The sequence below is a fragment of the Saimiri boliviensis genome, chromosome 5 (genome assembly GCF_048565385.1).
Source record: "Saimiri boliviensis isolate mSaiBol1 chromosome 5, mSaiBol1.pri, whole genome shotgun sequence".
NCBI lineage: Eukaryota > Metazoa > Chordata > Mammalia > Primates > Cebidae > Saimiri > Saimiri boliviensis.
This window is the reverse complement of record NC_133453.1, coordinates 151,090,546-151,106,056: the sequence shown is the minus strand read 5'-3', so window position 1 is coordinate 151,106,056 and position 15,511 is coordinate 151,090,546. Positions and strand designations below refer to the sequence as shown.

General features: G+C 47.8%; 1 protein-coding gene across 1 annotated transcript in view; it reads left to right on the top strand.

The window, feature by feature from the left end:
• Positions 1-15,511, top strand: part of HERC2 (HECT and RLD domain containing E3 ubiquitin protein ligase 2) — a 197,736-nt gene that overhangs the window by 85,526 nt on the left and 96,699 nt on the right. Inside the window, exons 36-43 of the mRNA XM_039479850.2 lie at positions 5,480-5,667; positions 6,712-6,904; positions 8,604-8,786; positions 12,308-12,489; positions 13,026-13,173; positions 13,246-13,442; positions 13,530-13,760; positions 14,918-15,056. Coding sequence (XP_039335784.2) covers positions 5,480-5,667; positions 6,712-6,904; positions 8,604-8,786; positions 12,308-12,489; positions 13,026-13,173; positions 13,246-13,442; positions 13,530-13,760; positions 14,918-15,056 — 1,461 coding nt within the window. The remainder of the gene's footprint in view (positions 1-5,479; positions 5,668-6,711; positions 6,905-8,603; positions 8,787-12,307; positions 12,490-13,025; positions 13,174-13,245; positions 13,443-13,529; positions 13,761-14,917; positions 15,057-15,511) is intronic.

The following is a 15,511-nucleotide window of genomic DNA, read 5'->3' as shown; positions in this document are numbered from 1 at the left end:
CGCTGGCAGTCACAAATCTGTTTTCTCTGTCTGGTTTTGCATATCCTGAATATTTCGTATAAATGGAATCATAGCACTTGTGGCTTTTGTGTCTGGGTTATTTCATTTGGTATATATTGGTACTTTATTTTTATGGCTGAAAAAGATTTCATTGTATGAATATATAACATTTTGTTTATTCATTTATTTGTTGATGAACACTTGGGTTTTGCCTTTTGACTTTTGTGAATAGTGCTGCTAGGAACATTTGTATACAAATATTTGTTTGAACACTTGTTTCTAGTTATTTTGATTATATACCTAGGACTGGAATTACAGAGTCATATGGTACAACTATGTGTAACTAAGAAACTACCAGACTTTTCCACAGCACTCTATCACTTTACATTCCCACCAGTAGTGAACAGGGTTCCAGAGTTTCAGTTTCTGTACTTAGCTGCCAACACTGTGTGTGTGTGTGTGTTTAAGGCCATCCTAGTGGGTGTGAAGTGGTATCTCATTGTGATTTTGATTTGCATTTCACTAATGATAAATGACATCGAGCTGCTTTACATGTGTGTGTTTCTTGGCCATTCGTATCTCTTCTTTGGAGAAGTGTCTGTTCAAGTCCCTTTCTCCTTTTATTTTATTTATTTATTTTTTAATGTTACAGATGGAATCTTACTCTGTTGCTCAGGCTGGAGTGCAATGGCGCGGTCTCGGCTCACTGCAACCTCTGTCTCCTGGGTTCAGGTGATTCTCGTGCCTCAGCTTCCTGAGTAGCTGGGATTACAGTCACATACCACCACACCTGGCTAATTTTTGTATTCTGGTAGAGATGAGGTTTTGCCATGTTGGCCAGGCTAGTCTTGAACTCCTGACATTAGGTGGTCTGCCTGCCTCGGCCTCCCAAAGTACTGGGATAACAGGCGTGAGCCACCGCGCCCAGCCCCTTTCTCCTTTCTAAGTGGGATTGTCGTCTTTTGTTGTTGGCACCAATAGGTGCACTATATAAATATACCAAACTTTTAAAGAAGAATTAACACCAGTGCTCAAACTCTTTAAAAATTTCGTGTATACTAGACCTTCACAGACCTGTAGACCTTTATCAGAGGCTTCTTTTATAATTAGAGGGTATTTTCTCCTGTTCTCCAGATTGTATTTCCTTTGATACAGAGAAGTTTTCTATTTTGAGGAACTTCAGTTGGTCTGTTTTTCTTTTGTTGTCTGTGTTTTTGATATCATATCCGAAAAGCCATTTCCAAATACAAGGTTGATGCAGATTATCCTTGCGTTTTCTTCTGTAAGTTTTATAGTTTTAGCTCTCATATTTAGATCTTTGGTCTATGTTTAGGTAATTTTTTTTACACAGTGTGAGGTAAGAGTCCAACCTTTTTCTTTTGATTATCTGATTGTTTCAGTACCATTTGTTGAAGACCGTTCTTTCCCTGAAGGTCTTAGTACCCTTGGCAAAAGTCAGTTGGCTGGAGATCCTTAGGTTTATTTCTGGACTCTCAATTACATTCTCATATTCTGTATGTCTATAATTATGTGAGTACCACACTGTTTCGAACATTGTAGATTTGTACTGTTTTAAAATTGAGAAGTGTGAGTCTTCCAACTTTGTTTTTCATTCTCAAGATTATTTTGGCTACTTTGGGTCCCTTCTAGTTTTACATGAACTTCAAGGCTGGTCTTTCCTTGTCTGCAAAAAAGACTGTTGGGATTTTTGCTAGGGATGGTATTTAATCTGTAGTTTGTTTTGGGGAATAGTACCATCTTAACAATGGGATCATCCATTCTCTGAATGTGGGATGCCTTTCCATTCATTTCGATCCTCTTTAATGTCTTTCAGCAATGTTTTATTGTTTTACAGTTATCACGGTAATAATGCCTCATAGACTGAACTAGGGAGTGTTCCCATATAGTCTCTTTCCAGAAGAGTTGGAGGATTGGTGTCAATTCTGCTTTAAATGTTTGGTAGAGTTGACCAGTGAAGCCATCTGGTCCTTAGCTTTCCTTTGTTGAAAGATTTTTAGTTACCGATTCAATCTCTTTACTTGTTGTGGGTCTATTCAGATTTTGTTTCTTCTTGAGTCAGTTCAGGTGATTTATGTTTCTAGGAGTTTGTCCATTTTGTCTGGGCTGTCTTGTTGGGATACAGCTGTTCACAGTATTCTTTTGTCATCTTTTTATTTTATGTTGGTAGTACCATCCTCATTTACATTTCCGATGATAGTTATTTGCATCTGCTCTCTTTTTTCTTAATTTACCTAAAAGTTTGTCACTTTTTTTGATCTTGCCAAAAACCGAACTTGGGGTTTTATTGCGATTTTTCTATTCCTTATTTCATTTCTGACCGCTCTTATCCTTATTGCGTCCTTCTTTCTGCTTTGTATGTTTTTGTTTTTGTTTTTGTTTTGAGACTCGGGCTTACTTTGTCCCTCAGGCTGAAGCACAGTGGCACAGTCATGGCTTACTGCAGCCTCAACCTCCTGGGCTCAAGTTACCCGCCTGCCTCAGCCGCCCAAAGTGCTGGGATTACAGGTGGGAGCCACCACACCTGGCTTAACTTTGGTTTTTATCATGGTCTTCTTTTCTAGTTCTTCCAGGGCTAGACTTAAGTTGTTGATTGGAGATTGTCTTTTGTAAATGCATACGTTCATAGAACAGTTGCCCCTCTTCGCCCTGCTTTTGGCGCAACACAGAAGTTTTGGTATGTTGTGTTTTCGTTCATCTCAATAGTGTTTTCTAATTTTCCTTGCGATTTCTTCTTTGACCCACTGATGGTTTACTGTGTAGAGTTGATCAGCGAAAGCATCCGGTCCTTAGCTTTCCCTTGTTGATTGTTTACTGTGTGTGATTTAATTTTCATATACTTGTGAATTTTCCACTTTTCCTTTTGTTACTGATTTCTCATTCCATTTTGGTTGGGGAAGATAATTTGTATGATTTTAGTCTGTTTAAATATAGGACTGATTTCGTGGCCTAACATACAGTCTGGTCAGCCTAAGAGAGTGTTCTCTGGTATGCTTGAGCAGAAAGCGTATTCTGCTCTTTTTGGGTGAAATGCTTTGTATGTGTCTGTTAGATCTGATTGGCTTATGGTGTTCTTCCTTGGTTAAAATCTGAGATGCCGCAGGAGGGCTGTTGTCAAAGGCAAAGTAAAAAAGCAAGGTTTTCCCAAGCTCTTTAAACCTCATCAGTCTTAGAGACCATAGAATCCATTCAAAACTATATATCAGGCCAGGCTGTAATCCTAGAGTCTGCATTCATCCATTCAAAACTGTGTATCAGGCCAGGCTGTAATCCTAGAGTCTGCATTCATCCATTCAAAACTATGTATCAGGCCAGGCTGTAATCCTAGCACTTTAAGAGGCAGAGGCAGGTGGGTCGCTTGAGCTCAGGAGTTCGAGAGCAACTTGGGCAACGTGGCAAAACCCTGTCTCTACAAAAAACAGAAAAATTACCTGGGCATAGTGGTGTGTACCTGTGGTCCCAGCTACCTGGCAGGCTGAGGTGGAAAGATTTTTTGAACCAAGGAGGCAGAGGTTGCGGTAAGCGGTCGGACCACTGCACTCCAGCCTGGGCGACAGCACAGCGTGAGATCCTGTCTTGTGGGGAAAAAAATCTGTCTCTGTCTGTCTACATATTTGATATATATTTTTAAATTTACATGTTTCTATGTTGGGTTATATTAAATATATATTTTAAGACATGTATTACAGCTGAAGAGAATCATCCACTAAGAGTCGTGTCTGATTTCTTAAGGCCTCATTAGCAACCACAAGTAGCCTTTAACAATGACAAAAGCGTATCTCCATTGAGAAATGGCCTTTTTGTGTTGTCTACTTTTCCCCCAGAGGTGCCAATAAGTAAAAATCATTAAGTATGGGGACTTGTTCTGTTGATCGTATTCATGAACTTAAATTCTGCCTGGCCCACTGGCTGCACGAAGCAAGGAAGTTGTGTCTCATGAATATCTGTCTATATTTGCAACTTGCCCTGATCAGGGTATCTCTCTTATTTAAGAAATTATAATATTTTATACTGACTTAATGTACACATCCGCATTCAACAGCCACAAAATGTAAAGCTATTTAAAATAAGAAAAATTCCCCCCACTTTTGGTTGCAAATGTATTGAAGCCCCTAGCAACAAATTCAGTCTACAGAGTTAGCAGTGTGGCTGCCCAGGAGGTCCTGGGAGACCCACCTGGGATGCAGCTCCTCTCCCTTCCTGGGCAGAGCAGCAGCTGGGCTGAAGGAAAGGCTGTTTCCCCTACGAGCTTACCTAAAGTACTGCTCCAGCCCTGGGAACTGAATATCGTTTTTTTTTACCCTCTTGGAAGAGAGAGAGAAACAAACTTTCTACATTTTTTTGGTCTACCTAAGCCCACCTTTGGGACTGTTTGGATCCTTTTCCCTCCCACCTGGGGGAGAAAACTAACCCAGGGAGTTACCGGGACCACACTCCCCACCCCCTCTCAGTTTAGCAAGTGGGAAAAGGGGTTAAAAATCTAGCCTCCTCTCCTGGGGTTAGATCTCCCATTTTCAAATCCATCAGCAAGTTTTACTTTTCTCAGGTTTCAGGAGCTCAGCTTCTGTTTCATGCTGTGGTTGACTCTGTGGCCAGGGCACCAATCGTCAAGTTTGATGGTTGGCCAGGAGAACTCACGAGACTCAGCATGTAGCTGTACTCAGGGCTACACAGAGCAAAATCATGAAAAGGGATATGGGTAAAGTCCAGAAGAAAGCAGGTACAAGTTTTCACAGGAGCCACACAGGACGAGCTTCACTCCCCCGGCACTGAGCTGTGTCAAGGGCTGTCTTCCCGGAAGCTGGGTAGAAACTCCAGGCCCAGAGTTTCTATTGGGGCTGATCACATGGGCACCCCGTGCCTGGCGCGTACCAAGTTCCAGACCAGGGAAAGCAGGTTTCAGCACAGACCACGTTGTTTGTACAGTCAGTTCAGGCACAGTGACCACACCTACCACTTAGGGAATGGGGGAGCCCTCCGGAATTCCAGACTCCAGCTGAGGGCTGAGCCTGCTGCAGCCCTGTCGGGTTGTATCTCGGGCCAGCTGTTAGCTGTCTTCTGCACAGAACCACAATTAAAGTTTGATAATTTCCCACTGTTAGATATTTAGGTAGTTATTTTTGTTTTTCTATTAGTAAAAAATACGATGAGTATCTTTCTAACTCATTTATGTTGCTTTTTTAGGGGGAGTCCTTCCTAGAAGTAGAGAAAGTAGCTTTTCTGAGCATTTTAATATCTTTTATATCTTCTTAATATATTTGAGTATTTTGTCCTGCCTTTTACCTTCTTTTTATCATATATCAGTAAAATATTCACAGCATTGTATTAGTTGATAAAACATATAGTATGGATTCTTTAAAATTACGATCTTCATTAGTCCTTTTTAAATGTTGCATGTATATTAGGAAGGGGACATTGTAGCTACCTGTTGGCTCAGCTGCTGTTTTTGACACTTTGTCAGGTCCCAGCTGTGACAATGTTGAGGAGGATATGAATGCTTCTGCTCAAGGTGCTTCTGCCACAGTTTTGGAAGAAACAAGGAAGGAAACAGCTCCTGTGCAGCTCCCGGTTTCAGGGCTAGAACTGGCCGCCATGATGAAGATTGGAACAAGGGTCATGAGAGGTGTGGACTGGAAATGGGGCGATCAGGTACTCAGAGATTTGATGTGAACACATTAGCCACACGTTAGTTGTCTTCTGCACTGTTTTGTACCATACTGATGGGTGGAAATTGGCATAGGATGATACAGGTCTTGATTCCTGAGCAGCTGAAGAGAGTTAACACAAGTAGGGAGTCGTCATGCCTGCTGTGGGGCATCTGAGCAGCATGAAGTCTAGAAAGAGAGGCAGCTCTTCAGAAAACTCCCTGGCATGAGACTCAGTTTGATGGGTAGCTGGAACAAGAGTGAGAGTGAGCAAGAGAGTACCTCTCACTCTGAAAGTCAGAGTAGTGGCAGCTCCAAGGCAGGAAGCCCAGATGCTGCCTCTGTGGGCTGATGCCCGTGGGCTGCGAAGTGCCCCGAATCCAGTGGTTTGGGATAGACTTCAGGGGCTTGTGGCCCCGTCTCCATTTTCCCTCCCAGTAGGTCTCTTCTAAATCCCTGCCGGGTGCCCCCAGCTGGAAGTCACTTACCACAGCCCTAGCTAAGTCAGGGCGGGGCTCACCTTCCCCTGGGCTGTCTAGCTTCCCCAGCCACACGGGAAAGCCTGGGCTTTGTCACGGTTGTTGTAGAAATGGCAGTGTCTGGAGACAGCAGCATCCACCTTAGAAACAGCTTTCTCCTGCAGAAATGAGAGGCAGGGCTTCCGCTCTGGGGCTCGCGGGGAGCTGAAGAAGAGCGAGTGTGGAGTGCTGGTGCCGGTTTCATGTTTCCGCTCTGGCGAGGCCCGTGAGGGATTGAGGGGTCTAGAACTTGCTGAAAAGCCCTGTCTCTGCATTGACTCACAGAGGATCCTAATTGAGATGAGACTTCCCCAGCTTCTTTGGTACAAAGGAGCCTGAGCACGTTATTTCGTGCCATTTAATTTGAAATGATGCAGACGTGCTGCATTTTGTAGGAGAGGTGAAATGTGTGTGGGGACAGCGTTACAGACGGCGGCAGATGGCGATACCTGTGTGGCAGGTCTGGTGGGAACCAGGGAAGGACCAGGGCAGACACCCCTCCTAACTGATCTTTCCTCTGACTTTCTCAGGATGGGCCTCCTCCAGGCCTAGGCCGAGTGATTGGTGAGCTGGGAGAGGACGGGTGGATAAGGGTCCAGTGGGACACGGGCAGCACCAACTCCTATAGGATGGGGAAAGAAGGAAAATACGACCTCAAGCTGGCAGAGCTGCCGGCCGCGGCACAGCCCTCAGCAGAGGACTCGGACACGGAGGACGACTCTGGTGGGTAACTCGGCGCGGTGGTTAGGCCAAGGCGGCCCACAGGCTGTCCAGGTGTCATCTGGGCGTTAGAAGGGGATGTCGGGACACACCTGCAGCCAGCACTCGGTCCTGGGAGCCTGCCATTTCAGCAAGCTCCCAGGCAGCTCCGATGTGGGTGCGTGGAGTGGCTGTGGGGTCCAGCGGCCTGGCTGGACCCGGCTTTCTGCGTCGTCCTCTCACTCGGGAAGCCGTCCCTCTTTGAAAATGCGGTGACCGGGCCAGGCAGCGGCACCACCAGGGGCTCTCATGCATTTGGCGCTGAGCCTGCGTTTGAGGGAGTGAGCTGTGGTCTTCGTCCTTCTGCCTCCTCCTCCGGTGAGAGCCTCTGCCCAAGCACAGCCACCTGCCCCCTGCCTTTACCTTTCCTCTGCAGCCCTTGACTCTGAACTCTTCGTCTAATGTTGAGTTAGTCAGCACTTTATCGCTGCTAGGGAAGCAGAGGTGAGAATTCAGGGGCGGGCCGAGAAAGCTCGATCCTATCTGAGGAGGTCCAAGGTTGTGGGAGGGAGGCTTCTTGACATTTCTTAGCTGTTCCTGAAAGACGTGTGACGCCTCACATGGCTGGGCTTGGTGAGACTATCCGAGAGCCTGGGGCTGCCTCCTGGCGCTGCAGTGCACACCGTGGGTGCAGTGTTGTCAGGCTCAGAAAGGACTGTGACAGCGAGCGCAAGACCTTAGAAGGTGCACTCACTGGAGAGCAGCTGGAAGAAACCAGGCTGCAGTGCGCCGTATGGGCTTGGGGCACACAGCTCGGATCCTGATGCCACCACCTTGGGCATGTCACTTCTGGGGCCAGGGCCCCTCAGGTGTGCACAGAGGTGCTGCCTGCTGCGTAGGACTGTTGGGAGCAATGCACATGGCACCTGGAGCCCTGTCCCTGAGGGTGGATGTGGTACTGGCCACCAGCGTGCTGCATCACACCAGGTGCTGCTCCCTCCCTCAGGCCCCCTTGCCTTCGGGAAGCAGACCTGGCTCCCTGCCTGGGGTCTTGCCCCCTAGAGGCATCAGAGCTTGGGTGGCCCCATGACAGAGGGCGGCCTCATTTGCCACACATCTCCTCATCCCAAAGCCAGCCAGACTGGAAGCGTGAGCACCTGGTCGTCGTGTTCCATAGATGCCAGTGCTCGGTCCTCATCCGGGCCGTAGCTAGCTCATCAGAGACCAGCTTCTGACATCTGATAAACTGTCTTTCTTAAGAAGTGATGCCTTGGAATCATTTAGTGCTTTTGAGTTATATGCCAATGCTGTTTTAAAAATTATTATTTAAAAGGTTCTTGAGGAAAATGTGAACAGACATGATGATGGTGCACGTTTAGTGCATCCTGAGTTCCATCTCTTCTTCTTGTAAGGGTCTGTTTCCCTTTCCAAAGTAGAAAAGTTGACAGTTTGGGAGGCCAGGGTGGGAGGACTGCATGACCCTGGGAGGTCAAAGCTGCAGTGAGCTATGATCATGCCACTGCACCCGAGCTTGGGTGACAGAGAGAGATCCTGTCTGAAAGAAAAAAAGAATGAGAAAATCTCTGTACTTGGAATTGTCCTGTGAACGTAAAACTGCTCTAAAATTCAAGTCTGCAAGAAAACAAGAATGTAATATTAAAGCTGTTAAATTATTCCAGTTTTATCTGGGAATATAATGTGTTATTTTGATTGTTTTCTTTAGAAGCTGAACAAACAGAAAGGAACATTCACCCCACGGCAGTGATGTTTACCAGCACCATTAACTTGCTGCAGACTCTCTGTCTCTCTGCCGGAGTTCACGCTGAGCTCATGCAGAGCGAAGCCACCAAGACTTTATGTGGCCTGCTGCGAATGTTAGTGGAAAGCGGAACCACGGACAAGACATGTATGGAATGAGAGACTGAGGGCCCAGGGAGTGGTGTCTGCTTGTGCATGTGGGTGCGTGTGGATGTGTGTGCGTTAGTCTCCTGTGGCTGCGGTAACAAAGTACTGCGAACTCGAGGGCTTACACAGTAGAAGTTCTCACGGTTCTGTAGGCTGGAAGGCTGAGATCAAGGGTGGTGCCTTCAGGGGGCTGTGACGGAGAAGCTGCTCCAGGGCTTTGCCCCGGCTGCTGGCGTTTGCCGGTCTGTTTGGCATTCCTTTGCTTGTGGAAGCGTCCCCCCGACCTCGGCCGTCACCTTCACCTGGCGTTCTCCCTGTGTGTGAGGCGCCTCCAAATCTCCCCTTTCCGTAAGGGCATCGTTCAACCTCATCAAACCCATTACACCCTTCGGCGGCCCTATTTTCAAACAGGATCACCTTCTGAGGTACTGTAGGGGTTAGAGCTTCGACATGTGAATTTTGCAGTTCTGGATTCCACCTATGACACTGGCCTGAAACAACAAATTTGTTCTCCCAAGTTGTGGAGACCAGAAGTGCCAAATCCAGGTGCTGCCCGGGCCGTGCTCCCTCCACAGGTTGTCGTGGGGGCCCTTCCTTACCTCGTCCAATCCAGGTGTGGACCGGGCCGTGCTGCCTCCACAGGTTCTGGGGGGGCTCTTCCTTACCTCATCCAGTTTCTGGGAGCTCCAGGCTTCCTTGGCCTGGAGTCTCTGCCTGCGTCATCACGTGGCCCCTGCCCCTGTGTTCTGCCTGTCCTTTTCTGTCTCTGAAAGGACTCTTTCCTTGAGTTCGTTTGACTGTAATCCAACATGATGTTACGTAAATTCTTACCTTAATGACGTCTCCAGAGGCCTCATTAAGTAAGATCATATTCTGAGGTTCCGAGTGTATGTGAAGTTGGAGTCAGGCACAGTTTAGCCCGTAAAGTGCTTGAGTGTGTGGAGTGTGAGGATGAGAAATGTGAGCCGAGGGAGTGAGTGTGCATGTGCCTGAGGGTGAGTCTGTGGGTGCCTTCAGTGTGTGAGGGTGTGTGAGGACATGCATGTGTTAGTGGTGTTCCGGAGCGTCTGCATGTATTTAGCTAGTGTGATAGCAGCTGAGAATTTGTTGCAAGTGTGGTGTGTTTGAATTGTGTGGGTGCGTGCATGCATTCAGGCGAGTGGTGTGTTATGTCCATGAGGGCATACAAGTGGGCAGGTGCCTGCATGCAGGTGAAGTGGGAGTGAGCACATAGGTGCATTTGAGCCACTGTGTGTGTGAGGGTGAGCAAGAGGGAGTCATGAGCGTGTGTCGGGATTCCTGGGTGTGTGAACGAGAGACGAAGTGTCAGGCTTGGCGAGTGGGTGAGGCACAAGTGTAAGTGTGCACGAGTGTGAGCACTTGTGTAAACGTGTATGACTGTGTCAGTGTGAGCACACAGGACGTGTTACTGTGAGTGCACGTGTGTGAGCACTTGTGTAAACGTGTATGCCTGTCAGTGTGAGCACGCATGACGTGTTGCTGTGAGTGCATGTGAGTGTGAGCACTTGTGTAAACGTGTATGCCTGTGTCTGAGCACGCATGACAAGTCACTGAGTGTGCATGTGAGCACTTGTGTAAACGTGTATGCCTGTGTCAGTGAGCACGCATGACATGTTACTGTGAGTGCATGAGTGTGAGCACTTGTGTAAACGTGTATGACTGCCTGTGTCAGTGTGAGCACGCATGTGTTACTGTGAGTGCACGAGTGTGAGCACTTGTGTAAACGTGTGACTGCCTGTGTCAGTGTGAGCACGCATGACGTGTTACTGTGCACTTGAGTGTGAGCACTTGTGTAAACATGTATGCCTGTGTCAGTGTGAGCCCGCATGATGTGTTAATGTGAGTGCACATGAGTGTGAGCACTTGTGTAAACGTGTATGACTGCCTGTGTCTGAGCACGCATGACGTTAGTGCATGTGTGAGCACTTGTGTAAATGTGTATGCCTGTCAGTGTGAGCACACATGACGTTACTGTGAGTGCACATGAGTGTGAGCACTTGTGTAAACGTGTATGCCTGTGTCAGTGTGAGCACGCATGACGTGTTACTGTGAGTGCATGTGAGTGAATGTGAGCATTTTGCTTGTGTCAGTGAGGGAGGTTGTAACAACAGTACAGGTGTGAGTGTAAAGAGAAGCGGATGTGAGTGGGCGAGTCATCGGTTGTGACCAGTGTGTTTAGGAGTGTGAGTGCACATGTGAGCTTCGGGATGCGTTGGGAGGGCAAAAAGTTTACGTGAGAGTACTTGTGAGTGTGCATCAGTTTGCATCTTAGGTTGTGTGTGCATATGAGTGACTGGGATTGCGGCTGTGTCAGTGTCAGTGATTGAAACAGTGGTGTGAGTGCAGCACCTGAGAGTGAGGGTGGGTGTGTGATTGCCCATGAGTGTGTCTGGGTAATTTGCTGTGGGTGGGTGTGAGTGCACGTGCATGTGCTGAAGGAAGGCGGGTGTCTTCGTAAGCTTGGATGGCTGAAGGTAGGGTCGGGGAGGTGTGAGGTGAGAGCAGATCCTGTGGGGCTGTGGGAGGGGCTCCTCAGGAGGGCCCAGCCTCCGAGCCTCAGCCTCTGCTCAGGGAGGAATGGAGGCCTGCAGCCAGGTAGAGCAGAGCTGGACCCACTGGTGTCAGAATCCAATGTTGTAAACCTAGTGAAAACTTACCATTTTGTTAATGCAGATGTGTTAAACTTGGCTTGGAAGCTTATGGTGCAGATTAAATGTAAGCAAGATCACGGAGGTATTTAAAACAGGAGATTAAAAATATATAATAGATGTAGTGTTGCAAATTACTGCTATTTGGATTATAGATAATTTTCCTATTGCCTAGAAACGATACATAGGTAAAATTCTTTAACTAGTTTTAGTACACAGTTAGAAGGTTTTAGAAATGCCTGTAGTCCCAGCTACTTGGGAGCCAGAGGAAAGAGATCACTTGAGCCCAGGAATTTTTAGACCAGCCTGGGCAACATAGAGAGACCCCATTGCTAAAAAAAGAAAAAATCTGTGAAATGTTTCTTGAACTAACTTAAAAGCCTTCTTCTGTTCCTCCCTTTGAATTAGTTTGAATTAATTTACAAAGTGCAACATATTTGTAAAGGAGCTTATTGCAGAAAATAAAAAATAGGCCAGGCACAGTGGCTCACGCCTGTAATCCCAGCACTTTGGGAGGCCAAGGTGGGTGGATCATGAGGTCAGGAATTCATGACCAGCCTGGCCAAGATGGTGAAACCCCGTCTCTACTAAAAATATAAAAATTAGCTGGGCGTGGTGGCGCGTGCCTGTAATCCCAGCTGCTCGGGAGGCTGAGGCAGGAGAGTTGCTTGAACCCAGGAGGCGGAGGTTGCGGTGAGCCAAGATCGCGCCATTGCACTCCAGCCTGGGCAACAGGGTGAGACTCTGTCTCAAAAATAAATAGAAAATAATAAGTTGATTAAAAAAATAAGGTTTGCACTCGTGATTTATCCTTAGGGACTTGTCACCAAGAGCGTCTGTTTTCCTCCCGCAGCTTCTCCCAACAGGCTGGTGTGCCGGGAGCAGCACCGGAGCTGGTGCACCCTGGGGTTTGTGCGGAGCATCGCGCTCACGCAGCAGGTGTGCAGCGCCCTCAGCTCCCCACAGTGGATCACGCTGCTCATGAAGGTCGTGGAAGGGCACGCACCCTTCACTGCCGCCTCACTGCAGAGGCAGGTACTGTGCTGCCAGGCAAAACCCGTTCTCTGAGAGCGGCCTCACACGCTGAAGTTCCCTGCCCTCTAAGGAGTGCAGGGCGGGTCTAGCAGTGGCAGGGTAGGTTCTCTGGAGGCCGGGGGCAGAGGTCTTTGATGGTTGGTAAGTTGTTAAACTTCAGTTTGCTTGCTCTTCTCGTAAGTGGTAAATCCTGCAGCTGCTTTCTCATCTGCTCCACAGGATTCATAGTCTAATTGTCCTAAGGAGAATGAAACTAAAAGTAATTCTTTTTTAATTAAAGAAACACGCGTGTCTCTCATGTCGCTTTTTTCTAAAGTCCCTGACAATCCCAGTCACTCATCAACTTGAATGTAATTACCTGGCTGTAAAATAACGAATCTCAAAATTTTCACATGATGATGAGAAATTTTCACCTTGACTTTCACATTTCAATTTTCACATTGCATTATGAGAACAGAAAATAAAGAGATAATAGCAATCTGTAATTTCTTCGTCAGACTTTGTTAATGCTTGCCATTTTAAATCGTCTTTTTCAGATCTTAGCTGTACATTTACTGCAAGCAGTCCTTCCATCGTGGGACAAGACGGAAAGGGCACGGGACATGAAGTGCCTCGTGGAGAAGCTCTTCAGCTTCTTGGGGGGCCTGCTCACCACCTGTTCCTCCGACGTGCCGTTGCTCAGAGGTGGGTAGCGGCTCCCTTCCCTGTGCCCTGGGGAAGAGCAGGGCAGCAGCTTCTCCCGTGTTTCCCCCTCAGAGTCCACACCGAGGCGGCGCAGGGCACGCCCGCAGGCCTCGCTGACTGCCACCCACAGCAGCACGCTGGCCGAGGAGGTGGTGGCCCTGCTGCGTGTGCTGCACTCCCTGGCGCAGTGGAACGGGCTCATCAACAAGTACATCAACTCCCAGCTGCGCTCCATCACCCACAGCTTCGCGGGAAGGCCGTCTGAAGGGGTGGGTTTGTGTTCTCAGAATTCGTGTCGTTGAACGGTACACCTGTAGGCACTGGGCAGCTCCATGACTGTTTGCCGTCTGCACTAGGCCCAGTTAGAGGACTACTTCCCCGACGCCGAGAACCCTGAGGTGGGAGGCCTCATGGCGGTCCTGGCTGTGATCGGGGGCATCGATGGTCGCCTGCGCCTGGGCGGCCAAGTTCTGCACGATGAGTTTGGAGAGGGCACCGTGACTCGCATCACCCCGAAGGGCAGAATCACCGTGCAGTTCTCCGACATGCGGACGCGCCGCGTTTGCCCGTTGAACCAGCTGAAACCGGTAGCGGAACTTGGGCTCAGTTACTGTGTGAAAGGGACTTGGCTTTAGCCCAGAACCCAGCTCCAACGTGAGCGCTGGGAAGAACTTGATTGTGGTACTTCCCAGGAAGGGGAACCACGTCTCTTCCCCGCCCTGAGCTTGGGCTTCTGTGGTAGGCAGGGCCTCGCTCACAGGCAGCGAAAGCAGTGGTTCGTGTGTCTTTTAGCCTCAGAGCCAGGAAGAGGGCTTTAGCAGCCTAGAAGGTACTGTGCAAGTGAGGTGGTTCTAATTATTTTAAAATGTGAATTCATGAAGTTTACTTTTTATTGAACAACTCAGGTTTTAAAAAAACTTAAACATGATTCCTTAAAAAAAAAAAAAAACCTTTCTTCATGTAGAAAATGCTTAGTTGTTTTGAGTGACATGACTTCATGTAGCAGCCACTGTCATTCACTCATGCACACCTATGAATCAGGGGTGCACAGGGAAAAGGAGTGACTTCCAGTATCTTGATGTAGCCCAAGTGCAATCCTACTATATTTTCTTTTTTTTTTTTTTTTTTTCGGAGTAAGGGTTTTGCTCTTGTTACCCAGGTTGGAGTGCAATGGCACAATCTTGTTGGCTCACTGCAACCTTCACGTCTCGGGTTCAAGCGATTCTCCTGCCTCAGCCTCCCAAGTAGCTGGGATTACAGCCTGTGCCACCATGCCTGGCTAACTTTGTGTTTTTAGTAGAGACGGGATTTCACTATGTTGGCCGGGCTGGTGTCGAACTCCTGACCTCGGGTGATCTGCCCACCTTGGCCTCCCAGAGCGTTGGGATTACAGGTGTGAGCCACTGTGTACGGCCTGACTGTATTTTCTATGAAGGAAATACACTTTTTATTATAGGAATATATACAAGTTGTAGAAAACTTGAAATATATAGAAAATACTAGAGAAGATAATAACCACAACAATGATGTAAGTATTGTTGACAGGTTTGTAAAGAAAAATTAGTACAGATATGCACAAGTCTGCATGTTGCCTTTAATGTCATTTCAAAAAATTATTTTCAGCTATAAAAAGGTTTATGGGTATGTGTCGCGTTTGAGGAGGAAGCCCATGGTTTGATGACTTTGAGAGCGTCTCGTTTGTTATTGGTACTGGCTGCACACTGACAGCTTCTGTTCTCTCCAGCTCCCTGCCGTGGCCTTTAACGTGAACAACCTGCCCTTTGCAGAGCCCATGCTGTCTGTCTGGGCTCAGCTGGTGAACCTCGCTGGAAGCAAGTTAGAAAAGCACAAAGTACAAAAATCAACTAAACAGGCCTTTGCAGGTCAGTGTTCGGTGCTTCTTGTGAAACAGCTGCCAGCTTAAACGAGTGTTGTTTGTGCTGTGTTCCGTGAGTGAGTTCACGGGCCCGCTAACGTCCTGGGGTTCACGTGGGCTCACCGTATGTCGAGTTGTGGTTGGGAGTGTAGCCCTGTTTTCGGGGTAATGAGTTTTCAAGTCAGCCTTCATCGCCACGCTCTGAGCCACACTTTAAGAACCCTCTTCTCAGTGTCACCCTTTATCCCTGAAGAGAAGTCTGTATTCTCCTCTTCCCTGCTCCTCACCATCCCAGCGCCCTGTGGCCCAGTCACCCTGTTAGAGCATGGCTTCTGGCTTGTTCCCTGCCTGATCCAGGGTCCTCTGTTCTGGAAGCCACCTGGCCTGACTGTGACCTTCAGGGTGGCTGAGACTATATAACCCTGCTTAGCTCTGCCTTCCTTTGGGTCTAAAATGGAGCTC